The sequence below is a fragment of the Alexandromys fortis genome, unplaced genomic scaffold (assembly GCF_014885135.2).
Source record: "Alexandromys fortis isolate MF-2015 unplaced genomic scaffold, M_Fortis_MF-2015_v1.1 scaffold_112, whole genome shotgun sequence".
NCBI lineage: Eukaryota > Metazoa > Chordata > Mammalia > Rodentia > Cricetidae > Alexandromys > Alexandromys fortis.
In genome coordinates, this window is record NW_026068013.1 from 5,981,194 (window position 1) to 5,999,504 (window position 18,311).

The 18,311-nt window shown below is 41.4% G+C and overlaps 1 protein-coding gene across 2 annotated transcripts in view; it reads left to right on the plus strand.

Annotated features, from left to right (window-relative positions):
• The window catches only part of Sesn3 (sestrin 3), a 64,759-nt gene that overhangs the window by 38,876 nt on the left and 7,572 nt on the right, over window positions 1–18,311 (plus strand). For both annotated transcript variants that reach the window (XM_050162191.1, XM_050162192.1), the window contains 8 exons: window positions 1,037–1,102; window positions 3,253–3,450; window positions 5,010–5,192; window positions 7,263–7,499; window positions 9,002–9,176; window positions 13,955–14,073; window positions 14,744–14,934; window positions 16,758–16,902. In XM_050162191.1, the coding sequence (XP_050018148.1) occupies window positions 1,037–1,102; window positions 3,253–3,450; window positions 5,010–5,192; window positions 7,263–7,499; window positions 9,002–9,176; window positions 13,955–14,073; window positions 14,744–14,934; window positions 16,758–16,902 (1,314 nt within the window). The remainder of the gene's footprint in view (window positions 1–1,036; window positions 1,103–3,252; window positions 3,451–5,009; window positions 5,193–7,262; window positions 7,500–9,001; window positions 9,177–13,954; window positions 14,074–14,743; window positions 14,935–16,757; window positions 16,903–18,311) is intronic.

An 18,311-nucleotide genomic window follows, 5' to 3' on the forward strand; every position in this document is an offset into this window, starting at 1 on the left:
ACTAAAGTTACCCCCTAACAAGGGGAGGGAGGAAGGGAGAGAATGAATATAAATGACCTTGTTTAAGCTTTACTTTTTCCAGAAATCCATAGCAACACCACTGGTTTCTCTGTTGATACTCACCCAGGGCTTCCCTTTTCTTTCCTCTTGCATCTGTATTTGAGTGACATTTTGTTTCTCCTGGATCTCTGATTGCATTATGTTCTTGTAACTCTACAGTATAGTCCTGAGAAGTTGTTAATGTATGCTAATTAGCCTTACTTGGGCTTGGACAGAGCGCTTATACCCAGGTATCTACCCATGGACTACCAGTCAGTTTCCATTTGTCTGGCTCTTACTGTAGGCTCATTTAGAAGAGGTTCTGTTACTTTCAGGGAAGGAGCCACCTGAGTTACTTTCTTAGCGTCGAGTTTCCTCAGGAGGGTTCGTGGCATTGAAAGCTCAATAAACTTTTCTAGTAGGCACAAGGCCTGTATTCTTTATTATTCCTGCTCAGTCTTTGCAACCTTTATGCTGTCACCCATAGTTTTATGTGGTGACTTCAGAGGGCTGGTTCTTAACTCAGAGTGTTACCTTTATCATAGACAATCACATAGCCATTTCCCCACGTCTTGTAGATAAGGAATTCAAGAGACCTCTTTGTTCTCTGCACCCAGGCTTGCTCGTGGAGAAGGGAGCAAACTCATTAGAATCTTCATGATAAATCATAAAGAGACTTAAGTGGGACAAAAATAGTAATATTCCTCAGCAATATCGTACTGTAGCACTGTAAGGACAGGTATGAATTTATTGTAATTGTAAAATGGTCTCTGATGACTGAGTCTCCCCCAGCACTGTGATAGAAGTCTGTCCTTTTATCTCACATCTGCACAACCAGTGCTGCCCTGGATTTTCTTTGACCTGACCCCAAACTTCTTCGGGGTTATGTAATTCTGTTGACTTACTCACTTATTGTAGTGCATTGGCTGTCATTGTCTACCAATCAAATTTTCTGGGAAAGTTATCATAACACATTGAACATTTCTTTTACAAACAGGATAAAAGAATCAGAGTGTCTCAACCCCTAACAAGAGGACCAAGTGCCTTTATTCCAGAGAAGGAAGTAAGTTCTTTTGTGTTTAATACATTATTTTGTCTGAAACTCACTAAAACTGCATCCATATTTTCATGCAAAAGTAGATGTGTTTTGCTCTTTAATGTGTTATTCATGTCAGAAAAATGTGGGGTTTTTTTAGATTCACTAAGAAAATCTTTAAGTTTTCATGTTTAAAGAGACCAGCATTTCACAGTACTTTTATCATGTAATTGGGATAGAAAGATACTTTAAAATGAAATCTACCTTTAAAAGACAGACAATGACTTCATTACTGGTAGTTACTCTTTTTTTTTTCCTGATTTATAAGATTGATTGACAGGATGCCACAAATACTCTAACAACTGTGTATCTTTGGTAGGGTTTGGTGACAAGATGGTAAGTGCAAGGCAGAGAGATTAACAGTGGTACAGAGTAAGGTTTGCACCTGTTTTGTTGGTAGGCATCTTTGTGGATGATGACAGTGAGGTCGGGGTCTTGGTGATGCCTCTTGGCTGTCATCAGGCTGAGAACCACTTAAGGACTTACTTGTCTGCTTGTGGGTGCCCAGTGCACATGGATGCAGTCCTCTCCTCGCTGCTGTTCCCTGGTGTGCACAGCTGTCTTTGTCTGTGGATGTCTAGGGTGGTGCCTGCACTTCACTTGCTGTTCCTGCTTCAGTGACCTCATTGAGTCAAAAAGTAAAGTCACCATGCTGCATCTCTAGCTCTGGGGGGCAGCTTCTGTACAAAAAGCGCTCCTGTGCATGTGCCTGCGTGCACAGCCCAGGGCTGCACTGTGAGATGGTGGCCTGGTGCATGTGCACTACCTCCCGGAGCATCCTTAGGATGTGGAGCAGCTTATGAATCTAGTGATATCTTGTAAACACCCTGTGAGAACTCAGAAACTTATAGAGAAAGCAAATCAAAAATAGGATATTCTAGCCCTATTTATATTTGGGCTAGGAGGCTATTATTTCTTAACTATTAGCTCAGTCCCTCTAGTTGACCCAACAGGGAAACAGCAAATGAGAGTACCCGGGGTTCCATAATGAGATGAGAAGTTGCCTTTTGTATTTATGCCAGTGTAACTAGCATTTCTTCACAGCTTCACTTTTAGATATACTCCATTTAAGTATTTCTCTACAAACACTTCCTTTGTATAATGTGCACTCCCCCAGGGGTAAAAGGAACTGTGAAGCCAGCTCTGAAGAGAGCAGTGAGTCTTTAAGTGCCATCACTTTGGACTTCACAGACCTAGTCAAACCCTTTGCTATGAACTAGATGTACAACATTGAGTTACATCCAGAATCTGCTTCCTTATCTCTAAAACTGAGAAGCATGCTCATCTTACATCTAAAAGTATAGCTCAAAAATACAAATGGGAACTTAGCCAGTGGTGGGGTCACCTTGGTGTCCATCCAGTCTCACAGAGCTGCATCTTTTCACAAGATTAGCAAGCTCTTCACACTGCCACACCCAATTGGGTGTGTGACACCAACCTGGCATGGAGTATATGGCTGTATATTATCATCTATTTTGTGAAAGTTCTTTGGTCCCGCGATGGAGGACGTAAGTTCTATTTTCATGCCTTGTTTTTAGTAATTACTACATTAGGCTTAGACTAGCAATGATGGAATCTAGTGTCCGTATTAATTTTCAACTAATATTTTTCCACAAGTCATTATATGTTCCTGTATCTCTAAAAAAGATTTCATAAAGATGTTAAAAATGTTGACCAGCAAAAACAACAAAGGATCAGATATTTGTCCAAAATAATGCAAGTAATTTTCTTTGTCAGTTGATGAGAGTAGGCTGCAAATACATGTGACCAAATGCTCCTGGATTTGCCTTGCTACATTTGTGTGACAATGGCCAGGCAATGGGCTCTGGAGTCTGTCTGCTTGCCTGCAAAGACAGATGGAGGCTTCTTCCCTCAGCTTTATAGCTGTGTGTTTAATGTTTGATAACTTACCATTTGTTGTTTAATAAATTGTGGCACCAAAGCCAAAACTGAATGGTGCTTTCTCTTTTTAAATTTCTGTTTCTAGTATGAGCAGCTGCATAATTTCAGGGTCTGTTAGCATCAAATGAATATGTATTTCCCCAGCAGAGGCAGGGTCTGCAGAAAGCAAAGCTCTCTCCATCACAGTAGTCACTGCAGTCTCTGCTTGTTAATAGGTTGTCCAAGCAAACACGGTGGATGAACGGACAAACTTTCTCGTGGAAGAGTACTCTACGTCTGGTCGCCTGGACAACATCACACAGGTGATGAGCTTGCACACTCAGTACCTGGAATCTTTCCTGCGGAGCCAGTTCTACATGCTGCGCATGGATGGCCCCCTTCCCCTTCCAGACAGGCACTACATTGCCATCATGGTAGGTGCTTACTTCCCGCTACTCCCTACTGCCATTAACTAGGTTCCACATATTCAGTGTCCCTTCTAAGGTATGTGTTTGGGGGAGAGGTGTGAGTGAGTGTGTCTGTTAAGAGACTGAATGTGAATGTGTGGAATGTGTGTGTGCGCACGTGTGAATGTTTGGGGGTGTGTAGGTTAATGTGTATATGAGTGTGTGTTGAGAGACTGTATGTATGTATGGGATGTGTGTGTGATTGTATACATATATGGTTGTGTGTGTGTGTGTATCCGTTGAAGGGTGTGCATATATGTATGTTTGTATGTGCATGTGTGTGAAGCTGAGTATAGTTACATGGGGCATAACTGAAGAAGCCTCTGGCTTTTTGAATACCATATCCCTTGGATACATTCAGAGTTGCTTTAAGTCACTTAATATGTTGAGTGTTTCTTGCTTAACCTTCAGTGGAATTACTTTGATGTTTAGTTTCTTGTGATTAAAGATGGATTTTGGGTCCAGTTTTGCTGTTATTCTTGGGGTCTTTTTCTGCATAAGCTGATTGCAGGCATTTTCCTTAGTTATCCTATACATGAAGATGATCGTTGGTGTGGGGTAGGAGAAAAGTTCTAGTTGCCACTAGTGACAGATCTGTATAAGAGAAGACTTACTGAGTGGATCGCAGCACTTCTAAGTAGTCAATGTTATCTGCAAGTCGAGGGCCGGGGCAGGGAGCTGTGGTGGAGGTCCTAGAGCAGTAGGAGAGCAGTGCTCTACCTAGCCAGCCAGTGGGGAAGAGAGTGGGGGCATGAGCCCATGCTGCTGTGCGTGGAAAGACAAAGGCAGCAGCCAGCAGAGCTGCCCTGTCCAGGTGAGCATCACCGAGCTGAACAAAAGCAGCATTCTGTGCTTTCTGACATGAACTTGATGAACTGTGACTTTAATACAAGCTTTCGATGACAGCAAGGCTGAAAGCAGACCGAGAATGCTCACTCTGTAAGACAGAGCTGAGATACAGAGACTGGAAAGAATAAAATAGTTTTTACGAGCAGTGGCCGTCCTTCACATGAGTGTCCCATTGACAGCACTCAGCTAACATTGACTACATAAAGAGAGGATCCATGATGGCCGTGTGTAGGCCGGTCCCTGAGGTCAGATGTGATTGCTTCATTCATCCTATGGGAGACGAGGGAAGTTTTCATATAAGCCAGATTCCTGATTAGGATACACATTCGTAGAAGCTCCTGAACTTTAGATGGAGCGTACTGTGTCTTCCCCATAGCAGACTTGCCCCGTGCCTGTGCGTTTCCTGAAAATAGCTAGTGTAGCTAGCTGCTGCTCTGTGTCCACCAAACTCAGGAGGAAGTCGTTGACTTCATGTGACAAGTATTTGCTTTGAAAACTGCATATCCGCCTCATGTATCAATTCAAGAATCTGCAACAATAGTGTGGTAAACAGTTCTGAGGGAAGATTTTGTGAGAAAAGAGCTACTGAGTAAAAACTGTATTGGCTCCATCTGAATTACTCACTGTGGAAAGACCTGCTCACAACTGTTCTCAGGAAGCTTGTTTCTGTGCTTTAGGCTGCAGCCAGACACCAGTGTTCCTACCTGATAAACATGCATGTGGATGAATTTTTAAAGACTGGAGGGATTGCTGAGTGGCTGAATGGCTTAGAATATGTACCACAACGACTGAGAAATCTTAATGAAATTAACAAGTTGCTGGCACACCGGCCCTGGCTGATCACGAAAGAGCACATTCAGGTATTGGGTGTTTCTATACAGGTTCTGAGTTATGCTTGAAGTTTGAGAGTTTATTCATAGCCTCTTTTTCATTATACATGTGTGTATGTATAAGGACTTAATTCTAAACACCTATATATTAATAACTTGAGAAAAAAGAGATGCTGTATTATATACACTTATAGAAAAGAATCAGAAATTCAGTGGGTTTCATTTAAGTGCAAATGAAAATTGATCCTCCATAAGCATTGCTCATTGGCCTGAACTTGTGCTTCGGTGTCTGACTGAGAAAAGTTGGCTTCCATTGTCCAGGAGATAATAGATCCAAATCCACTAGTGTCAAGGATATCCTGCTTCTGACTGTATTGTCAGTGATATGTGCCTTTAGTTAATAAATTCCATAAAGTTGGGAGATCTCTGAATTCTAAATCCTTCAGTAGTTTTAACATTTCATAATTAAGACCCATAAAGAAATGGTTTTTATAAATCTAAAGTGACTTCCAGCTGGTGTGGGAATTACTGGCCAGATAAGAAATAGACATCTCCATCCCAGACACAGTGCTGTCCAGCAGAGTTCAGTGCAGGAGAAGCCTTACCTTCGTCTCAGACACTTGCTTACAAATACACATGTAATGTGCTAATACATAGAAATGCCTTTTAAACCACGGTTTTTAAAGTGAGCACTCTGTTTCTATTATTTAATATTAGATTTTGGCAACTTTTGAACTCTGTGGAGCATAGCACGGTTCTAGGTCTGCTCTGATCTCATAGTGTGTTAGTACATCAGAGAACTGATAGGATGGAGATTAGATAGGGAGGACATAGAGACAGTCGAGGTGAAGGACTAAAGAAAGAGCACTGGGCACAGGCAGGACAACCAACATTTCAAAGACAAGTGGACGGTGAGGACCACTTCAAGGCTTGACAGGAGCTGGAGCATAAAGAAGCTATTCATTGTAGCAGGTAACTGAAGAAAAAACAAAAGAATAACCTGACATCAGTTCAGAAATGAAATCCTTAGGTGCATTACATTGTACCTGTGTTTTAAAAATAGTGTAACAGTGTAGCTTCGGGAAAAATGAACATGTCAAAATGTCAGATTTGAAAAGCAGAAAAATATATGTCTAAGGCTGTGGTCATATAAAGATGATTTTTTTTTAATAGAGAAAAGAACAGCATTACCTGTTTGAATGAATATTGAACTGATGGAAAGGAGTCTCTGGGAAGTATTGGTGAAATTCACCCTTGGGAGTTAATCCTGCAAAAAGCAACCTAGGAGAGAAAAGATTTATTGTAAATTACAATTCCAAGTTGCAGTCCATTAATCACTGCAGGGAAGTGAAGACAGGAGCTTGAAGCAGCATGCAATCTACATGTCAGGAACAGAGAGAGAATGCATGCATGCATTTGAACTGCTCAGCTAGCTTTCCTCTACTTTTATCCACTTCGGGACCTGGTCCACTTTTAGAGTGGGCCTTCAAGAAATGTAATCAGGAAAATTACTCAGTGTTAGTGACTGGCTTGTAGTTGTCTGCAGACACAATCAGGTTGGTAGCCAATATTGGACATTACTTGGTATTGTTGTTTTTAATGGGTTTAATTGTGGCTGTAAATAGAGGCCAAATGAACTAGCATATGAACAAATGTACTGACATGTCATACGTTCTTACTTCAATGAACAGTCACTTTCTGTCCTGTGGAATGGGGAGGTGGACGTCTCTACCAAATGCTGTCTAGAGGGAAATCAACAGCTATCCTGTTCAACCGGATCTTCACATGACTTAGGGACAGAGTATCTAAAATGCCTGAAAATGAATGGCTTTGGTAGAAAATGTCAAAGTCCCTTCCAGCTTTAATGTTTCTTGATTATCTTAACATCTTATTAATGTTTTTAAAGTGCTGCAGTACAGTATTTATTATAGGTGATGCCACCACCTGTTGCGAGGCTTTGGTAGTTCGCACATGACATCGTGTGACCAGAGGCCTATCTAATGTGAGACATTCTAAAAAGAGCTTTAGTTAACATGACTACAGTGAGCATAAGACTGTCGCTTCCTCTGGTTTTCATGTTGACTCACATTCTCCTTTCAGAAACTTGTCAAAACTGGAGAAAACAATTGGTCCCTGCCTGAGCTAGTGCACGCTGTGGTCCTCCTGGCTCACTATCATGCTCTGGCCAGCTTTGTTTTTGGTAGTGGCATCAACCCAGAGAGAGAACCGGGAATCTCCAACAATTTCAGACTAATCTCAGTGAACAGCTTCTGCGTGTGTGATCTGGCTAATGACAATAGCATCGAGAACGCATCCCTGGCAGGCAACAACTTTGGGGTTTGTACTCAACTGCTTCTTTGTAGCTGGAACCTGCTTGTTCATTTCCTGGACACCCAGACCTGAGTAATCACACAGAAACTATATTTGTTACAACACTGGCATATTACCTCAGGCTTCTCATTAACTAACTCCTACATGTTAAATGAACCCATTTCTATTAATCTGTATATCTCTACAAAGCTGTGGCTTTTTGGAAAGTTTCTGGCAGCAACATCTTTCTCCTTCAGCAGCTACATGACTTCTCCCTAACTCTGCCCACTTCCCTCCACATCTCTGATCCTCCCACCTAGCTCCAATCTGCCCTGCTATAGGCCGAAGCAGTCTCCCCATCAACCAGGGGCAGAGGAGTCCCACATCACTTCTCTTGGAACCTTCTTGCTGATATTATCCAGAGAGAGTTCACTGTGACCAGAGAGATTATTACCTACTTGAAAGATGCTGTTAGCATTGTAAAAGTTTCATCAGTACCTAAAGTTTTGACTAGTATTTTTAACTTTAAGTCTTTATTATATAATACCTTTGCCCACCCACACCTGAACTTTTAAGCTGTTATTACTCTGAAGACACTGTAACCAAGAAGACTCTAAGCTTTCTTCTTTAAACATATACCCTTGTTTACAGAGTTCAACTTTCAGTAAAAAAACAATACTGAAATTTATCATTAAACTATTTTTCTCTTCTTAAATGTCCTTCTGAATGTCTTCACTGCCCAGGTGACTTCTTGGCCTCAATTTCTTGCTATATATGATGTCTGTACCCTTCTTTGGATTTCCTACACCTTTCTTGGCACCTTAAGGAAAGTGATGTTGTTAGAATAACAAAAACTGAGCATTGATACAGTCAGTATCACAGGCCTTTAAAGTCAGACCCATGCACAGCATCTGTCTGTAAGATGCTGGAAAACAAACGAAAATAGATCTTAGAAGGCAGAAAGGAGAAATTTTGAGACTGCATATACCAAACCCTAGAATTCTGTATTTCAATTTCACACCTATAATTTTTTATATTTATAACTAAAGCAGATTCATACATCTGAAAATATTTGAGTATGTCATATAATTGCTGTGGAGTTAGTGAAAAACTCAAGTTCTTTTTTAAATAGCTTCAATGAAATGTCAATTACATATCACCCAATTTCCCCATTTAAAGGGTACAACCAAATAGTTGTAAGGATCATCACAGAATTTGGCAACAATAAATTTTAGGATGTTACTGCAGTATATAAAGCAACTCTGTAGCCAGTAGCATCACACACACACATCCTCTTCTCCCAGGCGTAGCCCATGGCAGTCACTCATCTGCCTTCTATCTCTATATACTTGCCTACCCTAGCCATATTTAAAATATTCCTGTCAATTAAAAGTTCATATCATTTGGCTAGCATCTCTGCTGTGGCCTAAATAAGTGTCCTATGTGCATGCTGTAGTAGAGTTGGAGAAGGAGGGGCTTCCTGGAGCAGTTTGTAGTGCCATAGCACCAACACTGTCTTGTTCTTCCAGATTGTCGACTCACTGGGTGAGCTAGAAGCCTTAATGGAAAGGATGAAAAGGCTTCAGGAAGACAGGGAAGATGGAGAGACGACTCAGGAAGAAATGACCACGCGTTTTGAGAAAGAAACGAAAGAAAGTGTCTTTGTGGTCCCTGGAGAGACTTTCCATTCATTTCCTCACTCAGGTGTGTTCTTGCTCTTGGCTAGTTGTTCAGAGACTATTAGCCACCAGCCTTTAGTATTTTCCATACAACTACATAAGGAGGAGTCACTCCACGAACGCCTGCTTCAGCAACAGTGGGGTGCATTCTGAGAAACCTGCAGTTATGCAGACACTGTGGAGTGCACTTTCACACACTTAGATGGTACTCCTTTTAAACATGAAGAGTGCACAGCTATTGCCAGCAGAACATGGCATGATATTTCAACAGTACATGTTTGATAAGTGAAAGGGGTGTGTTCAACAATAACGTGAGAAGCACAGATAGCAAATACATAAATCTGTGGCTCTATTTTGTGTTATATCATGGTATCTGCTGTGTAACTGGCATTGTCACCTCAAGTGTGAAATGCCTGAGACTGCAGTGTGTTAGCTGGAGTGTCATAGGCCATAGGAATTTTCTAGATCTAGCATCTTCTGGAGGAACCACCTTCATATATACATTCAGTCTTTGACTAAATAAAGTGTTGTTACACAGCACATGGCTATCACTAATCCTGACAGATATGTGGGGCTATTGTCCTGATTCTGTCCTGGATATATTCAAAGCAGGTCAGTTGCTAAGATCAGCAGTACTTGCCACCAAACCCGACAGTCTGAGTTTGACTCTGAGACCTCATGGTGAAAGACTGGAACTTACTCCTACAGGCTCCTCTAACCTCCACACATCCTCAATGGCCTGCATACACCTACACACATACACAGTGATATAAGTACATGTAAAACTGAATTTTTCTTATACTCTTAAGGAATTTTGGAATAGTAAAGCAACTTTCCAGTTGCATCTTTAAAGGTATAGAGCAGTGCATAGTAAAACTATGACCTCAGCAGCATAGACGATAGACACAAATGGGAGCCCTCACAGGTGTCGTCTAAGCTCTGAGAAGTGTGCTGCTGTGACGTGTTGTGTTTTCCCCATATGTATATATGTTTGTCACATGTGTGCCTGGTGCCCATGGAGGTCACTGATCCCCTGGAACTGGAGTAGTGAGTGGTTGTGACCCACATGCAGTGCTGGCGTTCAAACCAAGCTCCTCCTCAAGAGTAGCCAGTGTTCTTAAATGAGAGCCACCTTTCAGTCCCCTGATCCTGTCCACCCTCAGCGATGCCCGCAGACCAAACACCTTTGCACAGCACACAAGAGCAGAGAAGAGACCAGGAGGGAGCCTTAAGCTTGAGCACAGGGTGTGACATAATCAGTGTCTCCCAGGGAGCTTGAGTCAGAAACTAAGAAATGAATTGGGTGCACTGCAGTTAACTAAATTCCAGACATTAACAAAGAAATGAAAAATGCAGAGAAAAGAAGTGGGGGGGGGGGGAAAGGAGAGTAATGCAGTGGGTGTGCTAATACTGCAGCGGGGGGACCGTTGACGGTGTGCTAATACTGCAGCGGGGGATGTTCCTGGTGTGCTAATACTGCAGCGAGGGGATGTTTCTGGTGTGCTAATACTGCAGCGGGGGGATGTTCCTGGTGTGCTAATACTGCAGTGGGGGGATGTTCCTGGTGTGCTAATACTGCAGCGGGGGAACATTGACAGTGTGCTAATACTGCAGTGGAGAGCCTTGCTGGTGTGTTAATGCTGCAGTGGGGAGCCTGCTGGTCTGTTATAATGCTGCAGCGGGAGAATGTTTATAGTGTGTTAATACTGCAGTAGGGAACCTTGCTGGTAGAGCACTGTTTGAAAAGACAGACAGTGCTATTAGAGTTAATATCTATGTACTCTAATATTTCTATTTCTTTATGATCACCGGAGCTTGTAAGATATAAATACTTCTTTATGTTGTTTTGAAATAATAGAAATATCTTTTAGGTTGCAAGTAGACTTCTTCTCCTTTTTTTTTTTTTTTTTTTTCTATTCAAGACAGCCTTTCTCTGTATGGCCCTGAATTCACTCTACAGACCAAGCTAACCTTGAACTCAGAAACCTGCATTTGGAGTGCTGGGGTTAAAGGTGTATGCCACCACACCTGGCTCCAAGTAGACTTCTTGAACACTTACACAGACTACTTGAAAATAATTTTTAACTAAAAAATCTTGAACCTATTAGCATTTTTAACTAAAATAAAAGCAAAACAAACAAACAAAAAACCCAAGAAAATTATGTGTGTGTATGTGTGTATATAAAATGCTGTTTCCTTTTAGAACACACTTAAATATTTGTTTAGATAAAATCTGAAATAATTTCAGGCTGTTGATCACTAGAGTAGTGTTTTTAATCTTTCAAGGTAAATCTAGAAAGAATAGTGTCAGTCAGTTTTTTTTTGACTCTTACACATACAAAAATGGTCAGTCCAGCTAGTGCAGAGCTGCTGGATTAGGCATCAGCCTGTGATTGGCTGGACCATTAGACATCAGCCTGTGATTGCCTGGCTTATTAAACATCAGCCTGTGATTGCCTGGCTTATTAGACATCAGCCTGTGATTGGATGGACTATTAGACATCAGCCTATGATTGGCTGACCTATTAGACATCAGCCTGTGATTGCCTGGCCTATTAGACATCAGCCTGTGAATGGATGGACTATTAGACATCAGCCTATGATTGGCTGACCTATTAGACATCAGCCTGTGATTGGATGGGCTATTAGACATCAGCCTGTGATTGGCTGGCCCCATTGCTTTGGATCTGTGGTAACACAAATCCAGGAAGACACCAAGGTCCTACAGTCACTTTTGAGGGAACCCTAACCACATAAACACCTCACAGGAGGCTCCACCTCCTTCAGGTCCAGCCTGTCCCATGTGGACATTGGAAGAACACTTAAGACCTAAGTGGAGTAAACTGTAAACAGTCAAGGTACCTTCGTACATCCTTTTATATGGACAGATTGCTTAGAAAACAGCTCTTGTCTGCTGCTAATTCTAAGTTATAAGGTTTTTCCTGAGGCCCACTTTGATATGGTTAGTTACTATTTTGAAATTAGAATGTTTAAAATTATAATTTAAAATTAGAATGTTTAAAATGAGCAAAACAATAACTAGTATCAAAGACAAAGGGAGTCCTGTGACAGACAAGTCCAGTGTTAGCCTTTGCAAATGAATCCAGTGGCCCAGGGGCAGAGAAGCTGACAGTTCAGTGCCACAGATATTCTTGGTTGGATTTTGTCATTTGTTTATGGTGTGATGGGTGGATGAAAGAAAAGCATGATTTCTTTGAGTCAAGAGCTGGTGCTTTGAAAACCTTTGCTGTACTAACATTCTTTGAATGGAGCCTGGACTGTAGGCGAATCAGAGGTTATGAGTTCATATTACAAATAAAGGTCATCATACAGGGTTTTCATCGTAGAGGAAAACTACTTAAAAGCTTTAGATGGCACTGGGACAGAGCTCCTGGGTGGAGTATTTGCCCCACCCCTACCCCGTATACACAAGGCCTAGCACTAGAGAAAGTGGAAAAAGAAGAAAAGATAAGAAAGGAAAGCTGCAGATCAGAACTGACTAATAGTTATTTCTTAAGTGGATTTTTCTTTTTAATATAACGAATTAAGGAAAACTGTGGCTGCTGGGGTTGTGGCATCACCTGCCATGCAGGAAGTGCTCAGCAGGTGTCAGTTTCCTCTTGGTCTGAGTAAGGGTGAGAATTCAGTGCCATGTGTTCAACGTTATGTAGTCTGGGAATCTGATCTTCTGTGCTGTTCTCATGCATCCTAAGATGAGCCAATGGCCCCAACTTAAAGATAAAAAGGAGACTTTTTCTTATTAGAATTTTTATGTATAGTCTTCAGAAGAATTGTATGATTGTTTCTCAAACTGCTAAAAATTTATCCAGATGAGAACTAGTTTTTTATTAAAGACCAAACTAATTTAACATAAATTACTTACAAAGAACTTAATCATCACATAGAAACTACTTTTTTATTTTGAGAACGATGTGTTCATTTATGGAATAAAGAAAAAAGTTTGTTTATTCACTATTAAATAGTTGAAATCATGAAGAGGGTGGAGTAATTACAAAGACACTAATCTAAAACACAGTGAGTTGGAAGAAAATTGTTTTCAGCTTAAAATAATATGCACTAAGCATTTATAGTTTCTCAGTAGTGCGTTTTCACCAGTGAGCATGCTGAACCTATTGTAGATAGTAATGTTGCCTCCCTGGTGTCCCTGCGCTCTGGGACATGGCCCTGATCACAGCTTCAGCACCATGGGAGTGTTCTGCTCCCATGTGCATGCTCAGGCTTGGGAAAGGGTATTCACCAACTGCACAGAGAGGCTAGCCAGACACCCAGAGGCCCCTTCTCTTGGGATTCCATGCCTCATGTCTTGACTGGCTTGCCTCCTGGAAGGTAACAGCGAACTAGAGTGAAGGGATTTTTGCTCTTAAATATAATCAGATATAATTTTCAAGATCTGTCTTCAAACTCAGTCATTGTTTCTCTTGTCTCTTCTCTTTCCCCATATCCCATGTTATCCCCTTGAAGAGATCAAACAAGCTTTAAATCTTAGATTCATAAGCCTTATCTTTTATTTCTAAATTAGTAAATATGACATAGTGATCTTTTGCTGTAGTTGCTTAAATATTTCAATTTAGTTGGTTTTCTTCCTGCATACTATAATTAAATCTTATCACCCAATATTTGGTAAGGAAATTGTACTTAGAACTTCACTAACCAGTATTTTATGTGCTATATGCCAAGTAGTCAACACTGTCACTTTTGAAAACCTAAAAAATGGAGGGAACTGGGGTTCAGGCTCATTATCTTAGCTGTGTACGTATCCTGAATGCTGTTATTGCCCCTTAGATTTCGAAGATGACATGATCATAACAGCTGATGTTTCGCGATACATTGAAGACCCAGGTTTTGGGTATGAGGACTTCGCCAGGCGAGGAGAAGAGCATTTGCCAACATTCCGAGCCCAGGTACACAGAGCTTTTAACGTAGAGATCCTAGAGAGTTCTGCCCTTCCAAGGGGTAACTGTTGAAATGTAAGTAATGCATTTTCTAAAGTAGCCAATAGGCCTTTTGATAGGATCGTCCACCCAGTCTATCTGATGTTCCCAAAGGAAGGTAATTATTTCAACATATTTGCCTTAGGAAGTCACTAGGAAACAGTTTGCTTAGTTTAGTTGCCTGCGTTATGCAGGATAGTTACATATCTGTGTGTCATTCTTGGAGGGGCAAGGAAGAAATCAAACAATTGATGACATTTATAATAAGGCATTTTGAAATTTGACCACACCAGTCCTCCCACAGTACAATGGGACTCTGTGGGGATAGGAGATAAATTCAGACTCCATTATGCCTGAGTAAATTTGATGGCATAGCAATAGCCAAGAACTTCTGGGTCCTTTCAGAGTGCCTGTCCAGAGGAGGTGGCCAGAGTTCATCACAAACATGCCAAGCCCTAGACCCTGTGAGACAATACCCTGTCTCTGCGCTCCACAGCCTGACCGGAAGCATGCTTGGTAAAGCTGCCATCCTAGAACTCAGTCAGAAATACCCCACGCTAGCTTTCTTCAGTAGTTTTATTCATTTTAAAAATTAACAGAGAATGCCCATTTTGTAAGTGGACACTTTTTCTGCATCCAGGACTACACCTGGGAAAATCACGGCTTCTCGCTGGTGAACAGGCTTTACTCTGACATTGGGCACCTCCTGGATGAGAAGTTCCGAATGGTCTACAATCTCACCTACAACACAATGGCCACTCATGAGGATGTGGACACAACCACGCTACGCAGAGCATTGTTCAACTATGTTCACTGTATGTTTGGAATCAGGTATGTTCACTGTGCAGACAGTCTTACACATTTCTGAGTGGAAATTCAAGCATTTGTTTTATTTTTAGCCTGTTTGGGAGTACATCTTTCTGGGGTGTGGAATACTACTTGATTTAAAAATTAATTTCATCTCAGAGATTATTTTCTTCATTTAAAGTGTTTGGAACTTAGCGAGATGACTTGGTTGGTAAAACTTGCCATAAATATGAACATTAAGACCTGGATTCAATCCCCAGCACTTACTTAAATGCCCACTTGGACCCCAGCCCTCGGAAGGTGGGGACAGGTCCTGAGGCCTCACTGATTAGCCAGCCTTGCCTAATTGGCAAGCTCCAGGTCCTAGTAAGAGATCCTGTCTCAAAAACTATGGTGGACAGCATCTGAAGACTAAGGCTTGGCCTCTGGCTTCCACATATGTGCTTCACATGTACATGAACACATGAATAAATTACAGATAAATAAAAAGTGTGTTGTGAATCTTGATAGTGGCGCAAACAGAGCAGTAAGACTATTTACTAAGGCAGGGGAGTAAACAGAATGAGATGCAGGTTTGAGAATCTTCCTGATAGGTCAGTGTGAGGGGAAAAAAGTGTCTATTCAGGTAGCAATAACAAATTCAGGTCTGTATGGTTGCTGTGGCTTGCCTTATGAAGGAATTATAATTAGGGCACTCTGTAATCCCAATGCTGGGCTGCTCCCAAAAGCACCAAGGTGAGGTGGAGGGGTCACAAGTTAATTAACATCCTATAAGCTGAAGAAGTAGCTGGAGAGGATGGTAAGACCTGGAGGGAAGGGGGTGGAGCGGTCTACTCGGGAAAGCACTAGAGCTGGGCTCTGTAGACTTCCTTATGACATAGATTTGCAAAGAGAAGTTAGGCAGTCATGAGCGAGCACATCCCCGCCCCCTGAAAAAAAAGCATTGCAGATTGAAACTGGGATTCAGTTTCAGTTTGTTAAGCAGTCTTTTCTGTAGTTTTAACCAAAACACCACAAAATTCCCAACAAATCAACTAATAAAGAGCACTACCGGGTCAGTATTCCTAACCTGCTCTGCCTGTACAAGGCCTGGCTTTGATCTCCATCCTTGCAAAAGAGAAACTTAAAAAAAAAATGCCCAACCCTGAACATGATCTCTTGCTCACATAACTTTGGATTTTGGACTATTTAGAATTTTAGTTTTAAGACTTTTCTGCTCCATCGGTCTTTAGTGTTGCTTGACTCAGGGTTTCACCCTCTGACTGAGAACACCTGACCAGCTTTTACTGGCTGGCCTTACTCTTGCTCATTCAATACCTTCTACTATTTTCTAACCTGTCTACCCCACTGAAAATTACAGTCCAATACTCCAATGCTGTATATCCATTTTTCTTCCCTTTTTTGCCTCTTTAGTGTTTCAAGACAGGGTTTCTCTCTGTAGTCCTTGAACTCTGATGTCCTTGAACTCACTCTGTAGGCCAGGCTGACCATGAACTCAGAGATCTGCCTGGCTCTGCCTCTGGAGTGCTGGAATTAATTGTGTGCGCCACCACAATCCGGCCCATTTGTTTTTCTATGTAGTTACCACGACCTCAAAACTGTATGTTTGCTTTGTAGTGTTTCCTCTTTACATCTTAATAGAGTTGAAGCTCTGTGACACTAGGGGTGGATGTTTTTCCCTCTTGTTTACTACAGAATCTTAGTAATGAGAAAGAAGGGTGTGTGACAAGCAGACATTCAGTAAATACTCCCTATGACTTACTTAATGGACTTTGCTTATGACATCATTGAATAGCAAGGCCTAAGCAGTGAGCTTGGGTTTCACATCACAGTACTGTCACTCACAGGTATGATGACTATGATTATGGGGAAGTTAACCAGTTACTTGAACGGAGCCTGAAGGTTTACATCAAGACGGTGACCTGCTACCCTGAGAGAACCACAAAGCGCATGTATGACAGCTACTGGCGGCAGTTCACACACTCAGAGAAGGTCAGTGTCATCACCAAGCAGACCTCAAGGACATTATGTTCAGCATGACAGTTTCAATCACGAAACAAGAAGGGTGGTGAATTGAGCTAGCTATTTTTTCATGTTTTATTAATCTAAAATATGTTGACTGTTGACTACATTTTAGATGTGTGCTCTTATCTGGGAAGGTGTATATCTGAGTCAGTGTTCTATTGCTGTGATAACACATGATGGAAAGCATCTTTGGGAAGAAGGTTTATCTTAGCTTTACAGCTCTGAGGTCACACAGGTCAGAGCAGGACCTGCCCAAGGGTGGCACCACCCACAGTGAGCTGGACCATCCCACATCTATTATCAACCAAGATGCCCTACAGACTTACCCACAGGCCAATCCTATGAAGGCATTTTCTCAAGATTCCTTCTTCCCAGAAGAACCTAACTTCTGTCAAGTTGACATAAAAATGTAGCCAACATTTTAGCATCAGCCTTTGAAAGATTGGATCTAAATACCAATAAATCTACCATTCTATTAAAAAAAAAAAACACTAAGAAGCAGTACTGGGCAGAATTGTACTGGAAGGCCAGGCACTGCCATTTAGAAACTCTTAGTAGCCACCAGGTTACTATTCGAACCAAAGATCCTCATTGTAATTTAGTATTTTGCCATTATAGTGAAGGACATGTGAGCCAAATATATTTTTACATAAGAATATATGTGGAGGGAGTAATATGAATTATTATTTAGATTAGAACCTAGTAAGAATTAAGAATCTTTACCAACAGTATAGCATCAGATCTGACTTTAGGTCCTATGCCTTTAAAACATTGAATCTGTCTCCTTTATACTACTGTGTTCAAGCTGAATGTGGAAAACTCATAACGCTCCCCAGTGATCTGTATGGCCTTGGCAAAGTGTGTTATGGCTCCACTTTTAATAATTTTTGAAGTCTTAAGGTTAGTCATATTACTCACTTCATTTTCAGCCTTGATGCGTCCTTATGCTGTTTTTATATTTGCAATAGATTTCCTCCCTTTCTAGAAATCGTATATTGTCATCAGGAGAGTATGCCCAACGTCATGTTTAAGTGATAGGAAGATGTGGAGTAACTCAACTCTAGAGCAGCCATGCTCAGATGATAGGAAGATGAGGAGTAACTCAGCTCTAGAGCAGCCATGCTCAGATGATAGGAAGATGAGGAGTAACTCAGCTCTAGAGCAGCCATGCTCAGATGATAGGAAGATGAGGAGTAACTCAGCTCTAGAGCAGCCATGCTCAGATGATAGGAAGGTGTGGAGTAACTCAGCTCTAGAGCATTTCCTTGTAATCAATTTAGAAAGTGTCGAGGTTTTACATCAGCCTTTCAGCTGAGAGGTTTTCCCCAGAGAGGAGCCCTGAGATTTTCCCAGAGTGTTTGCAAGTGATGGGCATC